Source organism: Podarcis liolepis (genome assembly GCF_965112155.1).
Source record: "Podarcis liolepis genome assembly, chromosome: 1".
In the NCBI taxonomy this organism is placed as follows: domain Eukaryota; kingdom Metazoa; phylum Chordata; class Lepidosauria; order Squamata; family Lacertidae; genus Podarcis; species Podarcis liolepis.
This window is the reverse complement of record NC_139554.1, coordinates 69,636,070-69,653,013: the sequence shown is the minus strand read 5'-3', so window position 1 is coordinate 69,653,013 and position 16,944 is coordinate 69,636,070. Positions and strand designations below refer to the sequence as shown.

General features: G+C 39.9%; 1 protein-coding gene across 29 annotated transcripts in view; it reads right to left on the bottom strand.

Annotated features, from left to right (window-relative positions):
• The window catches only part of STK33 (serine/threonine kinase 33), a 57,835-nt gene that overhangs the window by 13,382 nt on the left and 27,509 nt on the right, over positions 1-16,944 (bottom strand). For all 29 annotated transcript variants that reach the window (XM_083477708.1, XM_083477699.1, XM_083477702.1 and 26 more), the window contains 6 exons: positions 16,238-16,376; positions 11,907-11,995; positions 8,364-8,448; positions 6,529-6,604; positions 614-726; positions 249-334 (listed from right to left, as the gene is read on the bottom strand). In XM_083477708.1, coding sequence (XP_083333834.1) covers positions 249-334; positions 614-726; positions 6,529-6,604; positions 8,364-8,448; positions 11,907-11,995; positions 16,238-16,376 — 588 coding nt within the window. The remainder of the gene's footprint in view (positions 1-248; positions 335-613; positions 727-6,528; positions 6,605-8,363; positions 8,449-11,906; positions 11,996-16,237; positions 16,377-16,944) is intronic.

Sequence of the window (16,944 nt, the reverse complement as noted above, 5' to 3'; positions counted from 1 at the left end):
CACAGTGACTTGTGTCATTGTTTATATACTGGCAGATACACCAAATGCTTTAAGTACAATTTAGATGCATATAAGGCAAATGACGAATGTCTTACCATCTTACTTGTTGTAACGCAGTAGAACCTTCAGAAAAAGTGGGATATGGCTATTATCTGAGGGAGGTGGGGGAGAAGCATTTTCACAAATAAAAAGAAAAATAAGGCAAATATTTAGGATTTTTTTAAAAAAAAAAAACAGCAGCAACTTACTGTTATCCACTGGATGTGAAGCAATTCATTAGCAGTCATTCTGTGGGCAGGGTCTACTCTCAGAAGCAGCTCTAACACAGCTTTGGCTATAAAGAGAAAGACTTGTAAAACTCATTTCTGTTAGCTGCTAACAAACACATCTCCCAGTTGTCTCTGAGTGCTTTAATCCAGCAGAGTATTTTACCTCTAATGCTGTGAAGCTAATTCATGGCAACAGTTCTGTGAATTTTCTTTAGCATCAATTTTACATTTATGAGAAAACACAGTACTTAATGGTAATAAAAAGGTCAAAATATTGCAACAATTTGTTGAATTTCATGCTGGGGATGTTGTTGTTTGTTTTTATCGTACAGTTGCCTACTTACCAGCCTTACTGACTGTATCCCAGATTGAATGTTTAAAATGAAGATCTCCTTTCTTTATAAGTTCAAAAAGCTTTTCTTCAGAGCCTGCCATAAAAGGTGGATCACCACATAATCTGTTTTGCAGGAAGCAAAAAAGGAAGACTGCTTTATATTCTGATTAGTACACATATATGTTTAAAAGATAGAAGCCCCGTGAGGATTTGAGGGGTGGCTGCAAGTCTAGTCTAGATAGTATAGGCAAGCTGTTCTTCACATTTGCAATACATTCTTTTGGATAGGAGTTTAAGCCAGGTTATTATACCTCCATTGTTGCTTTTAAAACGAATGTACATTGTTGTTTTTTCTCTATATAAACATTCAAATTCTATATAACATTTTTGTTTTCTGAAACAAACAAAATCCAAATGATTTTGAAACACCAGAGGTTTAAGACAGCTAGTTTAAGCTCCCGAACAAGATGACTCTTTGTCAGAAATGGCAAAACTTTGCACCAAAAACTCTGCTTCTCGGATTTTGACTGCTCAGCTCAGCTAGTCTCTTAAGACATGTGATCTATATTTTTATGCTGTTGTTCAGCCAAGCCTGTAGTCCTATAGACAGTTTCTTGCAAGTAAGTCCACCGAACTCAGTGAGACTTGCTTCTGGTTAGACATGCACAGAATTGCACTGAACAAGACTTAAACACATTGTGCATGCTATGTTGGCAGCACTGATTGTAAGGTCCAATTAGTCTAGAAATGATCTCATGCTCATTCATAGGCAGTATTGTGGTGTGATTGCTGACTACTAGAAAAGAATGTTTGACTACCTAGCCTAGGAACACTTTGCTTATGATCCCTCTATTGAGCCCTGAGATCAGTGGTTGAAGCATTTCTCTCAAGGCCTCATTAGTGGAACACCCTCCCCACCCCAACCCCACCCAGGGCTTACTGGGATTTCCTTCCTAAATTATTTCAGGCAATAGCAAAAAGTATTTATACCAAAGTGAACCTTTTAAACTTCCTTCTGTACCTACACATTTCTTCCTCTCCCCTCCCCTCCTTCTCTCATATCCTTGGCTTTGATGCATCTATCCTGGCTTGTTAAACCACAGTTTCCCATGATATCAGAACCAAGAAATGATGATTTAATCACTACTTACAATCCAAGATAATAAACCCCAGCAAATTCTTAGGCCAATAAACCATTAGCTTTTGGCTTCTGATCCAGGCTAGGAAATTCCTCATTGCAGCTTCTTGGTTGCAGTGCACAATGTCCATAAAAAGAGCAAAGTATTGGCCAGAGGCAGAAGAGCAGGAAGGGAAAGATCATATTGGTTCAAAAATAAGAGCAGCGGGAGAAGATTTGTCTCTGGAGCAACTGTAAGAAAACTTCCCCAAGCCAGTTCCAGAATATACAGTGGGAGAACTATCAGAACAAATCCTCAAAACAAAAGAGGTGCCAATTCTGCAACTCTTGCTTAAAGAGGAAAGAAAGGGTGTCAGAAAATGTTCCTTGTGGATTTAAAAGAAATTTGGGGAAAGTCTGCTTCCTGTTACGAACAGCAGGGAACAATCCATTGTGGAGTGGTAGGCTGCCTCTGAATGCTAGTTAGACTAGATTCATAACCAGTGTTTTGAAGATATCCTTGCTTAGAAATGGATTAGAGTTTGCTTAAAACTATGGCTCTTCCAATTTGATGAGTGGAAAAAGAAAATAATCAGTGGCAAATTCATTTTCCTGGCTGTGAATGGTTAACTTAGGCTCCTTCCTGCCAGTCTCCTTCCCCACTGGGCTTCAAAAATTAATACGAGCATTCTCACAAACAACCAGGCCCTAGAATACCTGCCCAATGCCCTAGCTGCTGACAATTATGAAAAAGAAATTATACCAGGTGATCTCTAAAAAAATACTCACCATCACTAATTTAGAACTTGCACATATTACCATTAAGTGTAACATGACAAAAAAATGAACAGAAGCATGCGGTTAGATTCACCAAATGTAGGGAGCGTGCATTTTTTCTTTAATTTTAAGTCTGCTGTAGATTTAGAAAATGCTGTCACCTATCCTTGATGGATGCCTGCCACTCAAAATCAAAATGTAGAATCACTACCATCAGGTTTATTTCACTCTGCTATGAAATGCCATAAGTAAACATTTTGGCAATTTATTTTCAAATGACAGTTCTCACAAGTCTCATATATTTATTTGATGGATTTTTTACCCAGAATATCCTCAAAAACGCAGCAGACATGATATACAGTGGTACCTTGGTTCTTGAATGGCATGGTTGACGAACAAATCGGCTCCCGAACACCAAAAACCCGGAAGTAAATCTTCTGGTTTTTGAATGTTTTTCGGAAGCCGAACATCTGACGCGGCTTCCACTTGAGTGCAGGAAGCTCCTGCAGCCAATCAGAAGCTGTGCCTTGGTTTTTGAATGATTTCGGGAGTCGAACAAACTTCCAGAACGGATTACGTTTGAGAACCAAGATACCACTGTATAAGCTAAGAGGAGTAAAAGCAGGAAGGGGCTTACCATTGTTCTGGCCTTCGAGCAGCAACAGCATTGTTACATACTAGGACAGTGAAGGGCCAGGGCCAGGAAGCATTGAGGTCAGGGCGGTTTGGACACACAAGCAGAGCCATTCCTGGTGATGTGCCTAAATTACACAATGCGCCAGAGGCCTTGCAAAGCCTCAGATGTGATCTCTGAGGCTCTGCAAGGCCTCCGACACGAATTTCGAGGCCCTGAGAGGTCTCGGACATGACTTCCGGTTCCTCCTGGAAGTTGCGTCAGAGGCCTCAGATGCAACCCCCAAGTCCGTGCAAGGCCTCCAATGCAACTTTTGGGCCTCACAAAGCACTGGAAGTAGCATCAGAGGCCTCACAGTGTGAGTGCGGAGCACCCACACAAATAATATGGGGCCGTGGGTGCCAGTTGCTGCCAGTGACCCCAATACATGGCAGTGGCAATGTACTTTTCCTACTTCTGTTCTATTTTTCAGGCCTCTTTAATTTTGCGTTCTGCCACACTCCTGTGGCAGCCATCTTGTGACTGGCATTCCCAGCACTCTGAAAAATCAAAATGTGTTCCCTGGTCCAAAATGATTTGTGACCCGAGGGCTACATGATTATGTCACTGAGGTTAAATAAAGTCTATTCAGAATGTGACAGCACTTATTCCAGAATAAGTCACAGAGATAATTCTGGGCAATCAAGGATCATACAGTGTATGGATATTTGGCCAATCAGCTTTGGCTACATGGTTGTATCACTTGATGGCAAGCAAACCTAACTGAGGATAAAGAATTTGAAAATATTTCATAGGCATTAAAGAAAAATTAGTGTTATTTCAACACTGTTGAAATTGTTCCAGAGAAACTGGAAAAATTTTTGCTTCAGTCCTGTTTAGCAGCATAGCTGCTCGGGGTAAGATACAGTGATAAAAATATTGGCCACATAAAATGCTACTATGCGCCTTGTGGTAGAACTTGTGGTCTACGAAACTAAGCCAAACACAGCCCACGAGGAGCTCAATAAAAACATAATTGCTTGTTGTTTTACTGGCCTATGCTAAAAGAGAAATGGCAAGCAAATTACAGATACATTCCATTAAAAGCATCATAACAGCATTATTCTATTATACAAACACGTCACATGAAAAATTCAACAAATCTGAACAAATGGATCAAATCTTAAGGCCTGGGTTTCCTAGGTAGCTCAAGATCAAGCCAATTCTAACAGATAAGCACTTGTTAAGATAAGTCATGCCATCTGTACTTTTGTCATTGCTTTGGTTGCTAGAAGGTGAATGCAGACTCATTCAGCTACAGGGAATATCATGTAGCAATGGCAACATTAAGCATTCACTTAGACATCATGGCTCAAAAGTCCATCTAACAATAGTAGGGTGTGTTGCTTATGAAAACTGGATGAAAATTAAACACATATCTTATATATCTCTTGAATACCATTTGCAGCAATAAAAGGGGTGTGAAGTGGATTCTATTAATACTTAGGCAGTATGTTTGTGGGTTTTTTAACTGTCATCTGGATGAAGTGCAATATAATGTTGCATTGTTATAATACTATTGTGATTATAAAATGCTAATTTAAAATATTTATATGTTAATTAAAGTATAATGTCAGGAGTCCTGAGCTGTGACTACAATCAGCACAATTCACTGCTCTGTGTTTTTACAAGGCCTGTGAATTGTGCAAATTGCAGAAACAGAATGGAATTCTTATTGGCCAATCAGGTATTTCAGTTACCCCAGCCCAATTTATAATGCATTCAGCTGTGCTATACTGTGCAAATGTGACTTCTTCAGTGGCAACATTAATACTGTAAAGTATGGCCATAAAACTGGTACTGCCTCAGCATTAAAAAGTTTGTAGAACACAGTTTGTGCCACAAATTAAAAGAAAGAAAAGCAATAAAGCTGTTCAATCTATATTATGGTATGCAGAAAAGCTACACTGAAGGAGTTGAAGGAACAATAGGTGGGGGAGTGGTACACCCCCTACTGCATCAGCTTAAAGTAAGATGCATGTTCTTCCTTCTGTTTGCACTTGTCTAGAACAGAGATGTTGTTGCTAGTTAACCTATCAGAGCCCAACACTGCTGGGAGCAGTTTGGTTACAGAGGGAGAGGCATCTCATGTATAGCTCGAAGTAGCACTTTTAGCCAAGAAGAGCTGATAAGAAAGTCTTTCTCTCCACATCAAAGGGGCTCTGGGTTGTATTTAGCACTGCATAAGCTGAGTTCCCTGAAACACTAGGACTTTCCTTTCATTTTCTCAACCTGCGCACCCCCAAAATATGCTCCAGGGGGAGCCCCCTCAACCCTCTGGGACAGATCTTGAGCGTGGGCAAGCGCTGCAGGAGAGATGAGAGAAGCGAGTTCAGTTGAGCAAGCAAAACTATGTTACAAGAGTGGAACAGCAGGATTGGATACAATCCTCTGCCACAATTTCACGTTTCGTTTGCTTAGTTGAAAGATTTCACTAAAGGAAAAATGCTTTAAAACCTGGATCCACATGCCATGTGGGTTTTTTTCTTAATGGTTTTTTAAAATAATAATAATAATAATAATAATAATAATAATAATAATAATAATAATAACAACAATAATAATACATACATACATACATACATACAAACAACATTTCAGCTTTTGTTTGCTTAATCTGAGCATTTTCTCTTATGCACAAACAAATAAATATAACAGAATAAATTCATCACTCCCACAATCAAATGGAGGTTTTAGATTATTTTGAATTACTCTATTAAAACATATGAATAATTACAAGAACTGGAGAAGTAAAAACATTTACTGGTGTATCTGGAATAATTTGTTTCTCTTACTGTATTCTTCTATTACACGATATGTTGTACTCTTCAAATATAGTAAGTCATTAAAAATAAAAATAAAATTTTTTTAGCAATGTCTAAATACACTGGACGCCGTATATAAAATTGTGCAGTACAATGGGCATACAGTGTAAGCAAATGCCTTGAGCAGTGGCAGCAATGGCAAATGGTTCCCAGTGCTGTCAAGTCTACGCCAACACTGACAGAAAGAATGGACCACATTTTCATGAAATCTTATTTTTCATTAAAAAGATATTGTCAATAATAGCCTGACCCTTCACACTGCCTAGACATGTACATTCTAAAGCTCTGATCCTAAGCACACCTATTTGAAAGAGTGTCTAGAGTTGAGGTTTAATTGTACCGAAAAGATTAACCAATCCTGTTAAAAAGGAGTCAAGAAAGACAACCTAAGCAATGAATAATTTCAGCTAGTATGTAGCCAAACCAAGTAACAACCCTTATTTTATTTTATTTTTAAAAGGGAAGATTAAATACAAAGTTACCTTCTTTAGGATGGATATTTTCATTTTATATAAATGTTACAAGCTACTTACAGCATATACATAATGACACCTATGCTCCAAACATCACACTGTTGGCTATAGTCATGTGCACTGATCACTTCTGGGGCTGCCAACCAAGCAGAAAGAATATTATTAATAATACAAAAAATTACTTTTAAAATGCTTAAAACAAAGCATGTGCTGATGAGATATACTTTATTCCTCCCCGAAGCAAAAAAGAAAAGCAGCAGATGTTGAGATTAATAATGTACAGCCCTTAACAATTCATGCTGATGTGTCCTCACTTTGATCATTTAGGAATGATGACATTGTGGCTAAGTAATTGCATTATTGGTTTTCTTTCCAGCTATAAATTGAGAAAACGTTGCTTATAAAATACTGATAGCAAATGCTTCATGACACCACATAAACACATTTCCATTTAGTAAACAAGTGTAGTGCATAAGGTTATATGCTGGATTTAAATACAGAAGGGGTTCTTTAAATATTCATTTAAGACAAATCTGAAAATGGGTAACATCAATTTAAAATATAAACATGCTTTTGGAAATAAAAAAATGGCTTCGAATTATCTGTTTTATATATTTATACATGTCCTACGACTGAAAAATGTACATAAAATTTTCTCACTAATCACTGGCTTGGCTCAGATGATCACATATCAGGTTTCTAAATGGAGATATGCACAAACCTTTTCCCTGCACATTCTGCCCTTTCACAGCTCCCTTTCTGTTGGCCATGATTAATCCAAAAAGTTTCTAATTAGCCAAAGTTTCCCATTTCTCCAAACCAGGAAATTACAGTCACAAGTTTCAAGTTTGTTTAAGAACCTACTTCTTCCAAAGTGGGTAAGCACAGTATCTCAGTTAAGACAACACATGAAAAGGCTTTCCAGTTTCATAGCTGCATAACATGAAGAGAGGAGTGAAGGGGCTGCATACACAAATAAAAAGCTTGTTTTCTATGTGTTTGATTTCAATACACTTAAAACAATTGCTTAAGGGTAAAGTTAGCAGTGCCTAATCTACTGTCCTCCAGTACAAGGTTAGTTCTCTTTGTCTGCCAAGGACATTTCACCTCAGAGAAAAGGGCAAGGTAAATACTCATGCATCAGTACTTCATCCGTTTTGACACTGAAGCAAGTTAACTTTAATTGTCTTAGTTTAGCATGTGTTACATAACCAACGGGCTGGCCTTCAAAACTTATTTAGTGTGTGTCACAGCTAGCAGAAAACATGCTTTTACTACATTCAGCTCTTGCTTTGAAGCTGTAAAGCAATTGCTAAGAGAGCATAAAATCTCATTTTGACATGCTATTATAATATCACAGCTATTGGATCAGTCTTGGTTTTAAACCAAGGGTCATAACAAGGCAGGAAACCTGATGTATGGTATCAAACCCAGGTCAACAGCATAGCTTAAAATACAGAATGCAGAATAGAAAAGCCAATTACAGAGAGGGTTGTCACACACAATACTGATTTCTAGATCAGAAAGTCACCATAACAAGCTGTATGCAGCTTCACAATGTCCTTGCCTGCTGAGCCAATGCAAAGATAGTCATTTATATGAAACAAGTGGGGCCTTGCAACAAAATGTTGCAGTGTGGGGTGCATCTGTTTGGGGCTTGACACTTCCTGTCCTATTATTTATTACTATTATTATTATTATTATTATTATTATTATTATTTATTTTATGCCAAAGCAATGATGGGCAAAATGAAGACATTGTATATATCTAAACAAATGGAAACCACCTATTCACAGGCTGTGGGCTACAAAATAAAGTTTTATTCCATTCAAATGCCAGTCTTTCATGTGATGAAACTAAATGGGAATACTACCATATGAAGCACTGAACTTACCCATGTAGATAGGAGTCCCACAGGTAGACTGGAACATGCTTTCGCTTCCTCCCATCTTTTGTACAGCTAAACCAAAATCAGTCACCTACAGGAAACAGAACTCAACTGTCTTGAAAATTCTCTGCTGGTATGTAGTTGCAACTCTTTTATTCCTCTGAAGAGCTCATTGTTCATTGCAAAACCACTTCAGAGAGACCTAACGGAATCTGACTAGATTTCCCAAATGATCTCCTATAACAGCACACCTAAAGAAGAGAAAGCTCTGCACCAATCCTCCTATAAATATTCAGAGCCGAGTTTTAAACAACTTTAATACTTACACTGCAAATTGCACTAGCATTTGAGCATATGAAAAGTGATGAGCTTATTAATGAGATTCAAGCTAAGTGTGTGCTGCTATAGGGTCTGATCAAAGCAGTTTAAAAAGCCGAATATTTTAGTTATGAGATCATTGGTGGACATAAATATGGGGAACAGCAACAAGAGGGAAAGAAGCCAGGAAGGAAGTCAGACAGGAAAGAATCAGGAGATAAATGATTTGCTGGGTGTTTGGGACACACTCTTCCTCTCCACATACAGAGGAGACTCCACAGGTGCACAGCATGGGGTGAAGCTGGGGCAAACTTATCCATCCTTCTTGACTGCTATTCAACAGCAGGCTAATGCTGAATGCTACCTCAACTGCCAGAACACTATTATGTGAGGGCAGAGACTGGGGAAGAAGAAGAAGAAGCCCAGCCCAGTTTTGTATCCAGGAGCAGCTCACCAGGTGGAGTGGAGCTGCTATGCTAGCTTCCTGGCAGGTGGAATGCTGTTACTTAGGGAGGTATATGGAGAGGTGCGAGGCAGCAAGGATGTTGGCATGGCACTAGATCAGTTCTGCAGGTCTGTTTGCACCACATCAACCTTTCTGCCATCTCAGTCCTCCTGGTCGGGAAGCCAACGTTAGTGGCTCCTCTCCTTCTGGTGAGCCAATTCAGCTACTACTTCCCCCCACCTTTCTTGTTTTCCTGGGGCCTGACTTCCCTAGTAGCACAAGCTCCACTGTGTATAGTGCTTATTCCTGTGCCTAGCAAGAGACATACATGTGCACTGAGTCCAGGATACTGCATAGGAAATAGGATGTGAAGTGCCTGGGGCTGTTCTACTGTGGCCTGCCACACTGCTGTGTGCCTGGCACAGAGCAGTACACAGAGCAGTATTGTCCCAACAGAAATACACAAACATACCTGAGGAAAAGTTAATAACTACCTTGCTGCCTCCCCCCTCCTCTTTTAATGAATCCTGAGAGCATCTTGAAAAGCTAAGCTACAGAAATATTTCACATTTTTCCACTGTACAATGAAGCATTCCCCCCAAAAAACAACTTTTGTTGTTAGTAGAACAAGAATTTCTTCACGCCATTTTTGTTCTTCCTTACAGAGGTTCTCTGTGTTAAAAAGTAACTTTTTCCTAGATAAATGACCAGTCCACACAAGGACCAGTCCACCAGCTGCTTCCTTGCACTTATTTGCAGTTGTTCGTGAGAGATCACAAGCAGAAATATAGTAATATTATTTTCTTCCAAGGGGGTCAGGATATGTGAGGTTTTTTCCTATTTTATCCTCACAACAACCCTAAAATATAGGTTTGCCTGCAATGGATTGACTGACCAAAAGTCACCTGGTCAGTCACTTATGGCTCAGTTGGGGTTCAATCTCAGATGTCCCTGGTCCAAGTTCAACATTCTATACACTACCCCAAAATGCTGCCCTAAAAGTTAAACTAGTGGCTCAAAGATATATTCAGCAGCTACTCCTGTGACTGGCAGCTTCTAGAGCAACTGCTACCACTATCTGTATAATGCTAGAGCAGAAAACTATATCCATGGTAGGACTGGGAAGAAGAAAAATAAGGGACCAAACGCAATAGAAATGAGTGAATAAAAAAGAGAAATTGTATCAGTTAAATTATAGGGCATAAAGATCCGTGAGGCTACCACCTCATTGAAGCTAAGCAGTTCTGGGACTGGTTAGGGCCTTGATGAGAGACCATATGCATGGAGCCTTGAAAGGTGGAATAGAAATGTAAGTAAGTAAACAAATATGTATGCCAGAATATAGGACTTTTCCTGCCGAGCCCAACTGCTGGGATTCAGTTTCTGCTGGCCTAATCTACTAAGTATGAAAGGGATATTGGTAGTAGACAGAGACCCAAATGCAGTGGGTAGCCATGCCTTGGCCATTTCCCTGTGGGTGGGACAGACCCTATTCCAGTACGCTGGTCTAGGATGTTAAAAGCCTCAGGGCCTCTTAAGGATATCCCCCACACACACAATAGTCTTTGTGGGATACCAATGCTCACTGAGCCCAAAGACCACATTTAAAAGTCCAAAGCAAAATGTCAGTTGTGACAGCAATATGGCACTTATGGGCAACATTCAAACTTGGGAGAAACTACAAGGATGGTGAAGAAAACAAGGCATAGGATAGGAAGATCCCAGAGCATAGTCCCAAAGCAGCCAAAACAAACGCGTTTTCTCTTTAGTCTTCCCAGGAAAAACAAACAAACAGAAGCTTGAATGTACCACATTGACACCAACACAGGGGAGGTAACAAGGCTGCACAGTCACATCAGCAAGCTGTCATAGCCCAGTCTGCAGAGCCAGGGGAAACATGACTGTCCTCGCTCTTCCTCTCCCTTCCAGTGCACAGCACAAACAACCCCCAGCTCGAGAATTATTGTGCATTTCTCCATGAAGCTACAAGCAAAAGTATGTTCAGAAGCAAAGACATGAAGAGAAATGCCTGGTGGAATGTTCTTGTGAACTTGTGCAAAGAAAAGTTCGGATTCACACAGAACACTCTAAGTAAAATACAATTTATCATAGTGTGCTGCTTTAGTTACTGCAGGTTGAACCTCTGTGCTTCGGTTCTATGTGTCAGCATGCACTTTTTATACAATCCTCACAGCCATTTTATAACAGCAATAAAATTTTTAAGTAAGGATAAAGTAATATATAATTTAGCAACCATCAAGTTCCAATTATTTCCACACAAATAAATGAGTGTAAGTTCTTGATACGTTTAATGCGTTTAGGTAGTAAATACTTATAATATCCAAAGTCTACAAAATAGAAAGTAGCTGATATGTAAAGCATCATATGTTTTTCAAAATTACTAAAATGTTTAAAATAAATTGGCAGTATGCATAATTCATACTAATTACAGCTCCCCAGCTCACTCTTGCTAATGGCTTGGAACTATATCCAAAAAGGTATAAGAATAACACAGTACACTTCTAAAAACATTTCTTTTTAAATGGCCTATAACTATACTACTCTTTGCTCAACAAGAACTTTCTTCAATGGCACTTGACTCCTACATTCTTGTCAATTGTTCTTATCTCAGACCTTTTATTTTTGGCTTGATTACACCATTATGTTTCAGTTCAAAAGCTACTAATAGGCATTTACTTGGAAACTTGACTTCTGATTCCTGGGTTTTTAAAAAACCACAGGCAAAAGTACTGCTTAAAGTAAAGTGTTGCAATTTCTGGGCTTACCTTTATATTTAATTTCATTTCATTTTCTTCATCAATGTCACTGCTTTTAACTAAAATGTTTTCCAATTTCAGATCTCTGTGAACAATATCTGTCAAGATGGAGAACAAAAAGTAAGTGTTATTTATCAATTGCATTGAAAATATTCTGACATAAATGTTTTAAACCCTTTTGATTGAGTAATTTATGAGCTACACTTTTAGTGCATTTTATCCTACATTAGTGCACGTTACAGACACCGCTTTCTTTTATAGAAAAAGTCTGGTCTGTACATTCCAAAACTGGATCAAACTTAGATCCATTCTTCTAATAAAGGGAAAATCATAATTTTGAATAATATGATTTGTCATTTGATGCACTTTAAAAGTACCCATTTGTAAAATTAGCATATCAAAGGAAATCATCCAGCTAGCTTCCTGTGCTCAGAAGGACAAAGCATAAGGTTCACCAGAAGTAAAGATGAACAACTCTTTCTCATTTTGTCCCATTTCCCATTCACAGTTGTGCTCTCAGTTATTATCCATAATCAATACGTGTATTTCGTATTATATTTTTGTAAGAAAAAAGCACTGCAAAGTTTAGCTGGCTGGCCAACTGCGGCACGATGGCAGAACAATACTCAGGCGAGGGGAGGGTGGGTTAGGTGAGCTGTAAGGGGAGGGGGCATGGGGTTTGAAGAGTGTGCAAGGGGAGGGGTAACAACAACAACAACAACAACAACAACAACAACAACAACAACAACATTATTTATACCCCACCCATCTGGCAGGGCCTCCCCAGCCACTATGGGCGGCTTCCAACAGGATATTAAAAACACAATAAAACTTCAAACATTAAAAACTTCCCTAAACAGGGCTGCCTTCAGATGTCTTCTAAAAGTCAGATAGTTGTTTATTTCCTTGAAATTTGACGGGAGGGTGTTCCACAGAGTGGGCGCCATTGCCAAGAAGGCCCTCTGCCTGGTTCCCGTAACCTCACTTCTCGCAGAGTGGGAACCGCCAGAAGGCCCTCAAATCTGGACCTCAGTGTAAGGGGGATGGAGTGGCAGTTGAAGGCCCCATCAGGGAATGAGGAATGGCAAGGGTGCATGGGGTGGGGTTCGTGAGAAGAGCAAGCAGCCACTAGTAATCACATGCTAATATATCTATATCTCTCAGAGCAGTATGTTGGAAGGGATTGGGCTCTGCGGCACTGCCCAGAGGGTTCATGAGCTATCACCTCTGTCCACTTGCTCACTCTTCATCAGGTAAGGAGAAGAAAGGGCAGCAGTTTACAAGCTGTTCCCACTACTGGCTCTTTCTCCAGCGCTCAGAATCCTGGCCTATTTGCAACTATGTCTCCAGCCAGGTGTTGCTGCTGTTCAGTTCAGGTGAGTTCCGGCTGAATAAAAGCCTTGCTGGCAGGTATTACTGAAACATAGGTGGGTAAGCAGGGCGTATTCAGTTCAGCATCAACTCCGGATAAACAGAGGCAGGGAGGATCACTGTTCTGCGTAGGATTCAATCTCTCTCACCTAGCAAACCCTTCAGCGACATTTCCTCCTAAGATGGAAGTCCCATTAAGGTGGTCTGCCCCTAGACCTGCTCGGTATCATGTCTATGGAAATCAATAAAATGTATAGGCTCTTATTCATATATGCCACCACCACGGCAAGAATTCTGATAGCCAAAAATTGGAAAAGTAATATTATCCCCACCAAATCTGACTGGTTGGCAAAAATTTCTGAATCCTTACTGTCAGGGCTGCCACCCAGTCCCAGCTCACATAGGACCAAGTCAGCCAGCGTTCAGTTTCAAAGAGTCTTTATTGGATTACAGGTTCCATTCCCAAACTGCAATGTGCAGCCCTACTTCTTCTAGGTCAGAACGACGAAGACCCGTCTGAGTCCCCGCCTCTAGCGCACCAGCTTAATACCCTAGCCTTGCTCCACCTCCTGCGCCTTTCCTTCCGTCTCTGGGTCCTTCTGCCCCCCTGGGTCTCTCCCTTCCTACTCTCTTCTGACGCAGACCCCCCTGACCCTTCCGCCTCCTTGCGGCGGGCTTTGGGACCCGGCTCACTCTCTGGGCTGCTGACTGCGCCAGCTTCCGCTACATTTGAACTTGGCGCGCGCGCCCAACTCTCCACTTTCCTCTTGATCGTTTCATCGCTCCCCGAGGTGGGCGTGACTACTCCTGACTCATGCCCTCCCTCCTTCTGAAAGTCTCCGGAGCCCGATATCTGGTCCCCTTTCTCCCCGCTGCTCCCGGCTGGGCACGTGGGTCCCGATCTCCAACTGCTGCTTTCTGATCCCTCTCTGGACCCTTCTTCCTGGGGTGTCCCCCTGCTCTCCCCCCTTGCTCTGGCTGCTGGCGCTCCCTTCTGGGAATCCTCGGACTCGCTAGACAGGCTCGGTGATCTCGGGTCGTCATCCCCACTCATCCTTCCTTCGTATTACTCCCCCTCGCTCTCTGTCTCCTCCCTTCTCTGCGTCTCTGCTCCTGAACCCCTGACACTTACATTTTGCAAAATTAACAGGGAGAATAAGAGGAAACACTATTCAAAAAGGCAATAAAGAATGGTCAATTTTCAAAGAATATCTCAAAAATTATATGGACAATGCAAGTCTTCTGGCAGATACAGATTAAATCTTGTAAATAGAGGGAAGGTATAGTAAAAGATGCTTAGAATAACAAAAAGGAAAAAGTAGAAGATTCAATGTGATATGCGTACAGAGTTAAGATTGGTAACAAAGCATAAAGAGAAGAGTTGGAAGCCTAACACGTGTGGTGTAATGTTGGACATGTAGATATGTAGGGTATGTATTGTATGTAATGTATGTAATGTATTGTATGGTATTTGTTGAGTTTATGTTCATTAATATATAATAACAATAACAATAAAAATTATTTTTTTAAAAAAGAGAGAGAGAATGAGGGATACACTGAACTCTACTTTTTAAATTAACTTTGTCATACATTGTATAAAATATTAAGCTCTTGCCTAAGATGAACTAAAATGTTTGTTGAAAATTATAGCTCAGATCCAACGAATTCTTTGTGTTTGTTTGTTTGTTTTCTATTGTTTAATCACCCCATGAGATACTTCTCTAGATGATTTAGAATGGAAGTTAAAAACAAAGTATAGAAGACAAACATACGAATAATGCAATCATTAAATGTCACAGAAAAATCCAGAACAGCACAAATGAGAAATTTAGCTTTGAAGGATAATTCTCTCATTATGATTTTTACACAAAGTGCCCCAATAATAATAATAATAATAATAATAATAATAATACCTTTATTGTCATTGTACAACCTATGTACAATGAAATTAAACAAGCCTCCCTCCCCCCAATACTCAATCTCTCATCGAACAACACACCACTTCGCAAGTCAATTTCGCTATGTTATTTTCCGTTCAATAGCCTAACAGCCCACAGATAGAAGCTATTTTTCAGCCTGTTGGTAGGGCTGATTATACTTCTATATCTCCTGCCCGGGGGTAGAAGATTAAAGAGGTGATGGCCAGGGTGTGAGTCATCCCTGATAATTTTTCTCGCTCTCCTAAGGCAACGATCCCTTGTGATGTCATCTAGCGGATTCAAGGGACAGCCCATGATATCATGTGCTGTATTCAACACCCTCTGTAGAGACTTTCTGTCCATGGCTGTCAGGCCAGCATACCACACTGTGATACAATATGAAAGGACCCTTTCTATTGTGGACCAGTAAAAGGAGTTCATCAGTTGTTGTTTAACATTATTCTTTCGCAAGACCCTGAGGAAATGGAGTCTCTGTTGGGCCTTTCTGACCACGTGTGTTATGTTGATTTTCCAAGAGAAAATCTCACCAAGGTAAACTCCCAGGAATTTAAAGGAGGAGACTCTCTCCACACCCCGATATACAACAGGACAGGTTCCCCTCTCTTCCTCCCCCTCTTGGACTAATACACAAATCAGAACATTACTATCCTTTGCATATTGCACTTTGTCAAATGTTGCAGCTCTCAACCCAAACAACATATCATAGCTACATAAAAAGTAAGTATTTTAGACATCTATATATCCTATATGTTCATAATGCCTCGCCGCAGACAACATTCTAGCAGCTGCATTCTGCACTTATTTCCTGAAAAAAGTTACTGCTGTAATGAACAAAGAAAAATAATGAGAAAAAAATAGGAGAAAGTAATGGCATTTTAACTAGTAAATGAGCAACCAAAAATGTGTGTGTTAAAAGAATGTTGCTTTTCAGTTGATAGGGCCACAATTATACTATGAAACAAGTAAGAGATACAAAATTGTGATGATGAGATATAATAATCTATAAGAACGTAATAATCATCACATTACCTCTTTTGTGAAGATATGCTATTGCTGAGGCAAGACTCTGAATGATGTGCCGTGTCTCATTCTCTGTAAATTGACCTTTTCTTTGTAGAATCTCTCTAAGTTCTCCATCCTCACATAGCTCCAATACAAGGTACACACGCTAACATTAAGAAATAAACAATATAAATGTGTGTGTGTATGTGTATAATATGAAAGTATTAATATATATTTTCAATCTAAATGCCTCAAATATTTAGTTAAAAATAGAAAAAACATTTTTGTTTTACAAAGATTGAAGAATTAATATTCTTCATATTTTTGAACAACCAACTACAGTGGTACAGTGGTACCTCGGAGGACGAATGGAATCTGTTCTATAAGTCCATTTGACTTCCAAAACATTCAGAAACCAAGGCGTGCCTTCTGATTGGCTGCTGAAAGCTCCTGCAGCCAATCAGAAGCCATGGAAGCCATGTCGGACGTTCGGCTTCCAAAGAACATTTGCAAACTGGAACACTCACTTCCAGGTTTACGGCGTTCAGGAGCCAAAACGTTTGACTTGCAAGGCGTTCGGGACCCAAGGTACAACTGTATTCTTAAATGTTACAACATTCAAAAACTGAAGATATAAAGTGATATTGGTTATAAGTGCTTTTCAAAGAAGAGTCATTCAAGGTGCAAAATGTGGAAGTGGGAGACAGGCACTACAGACCCTTTGCACCGCTCAC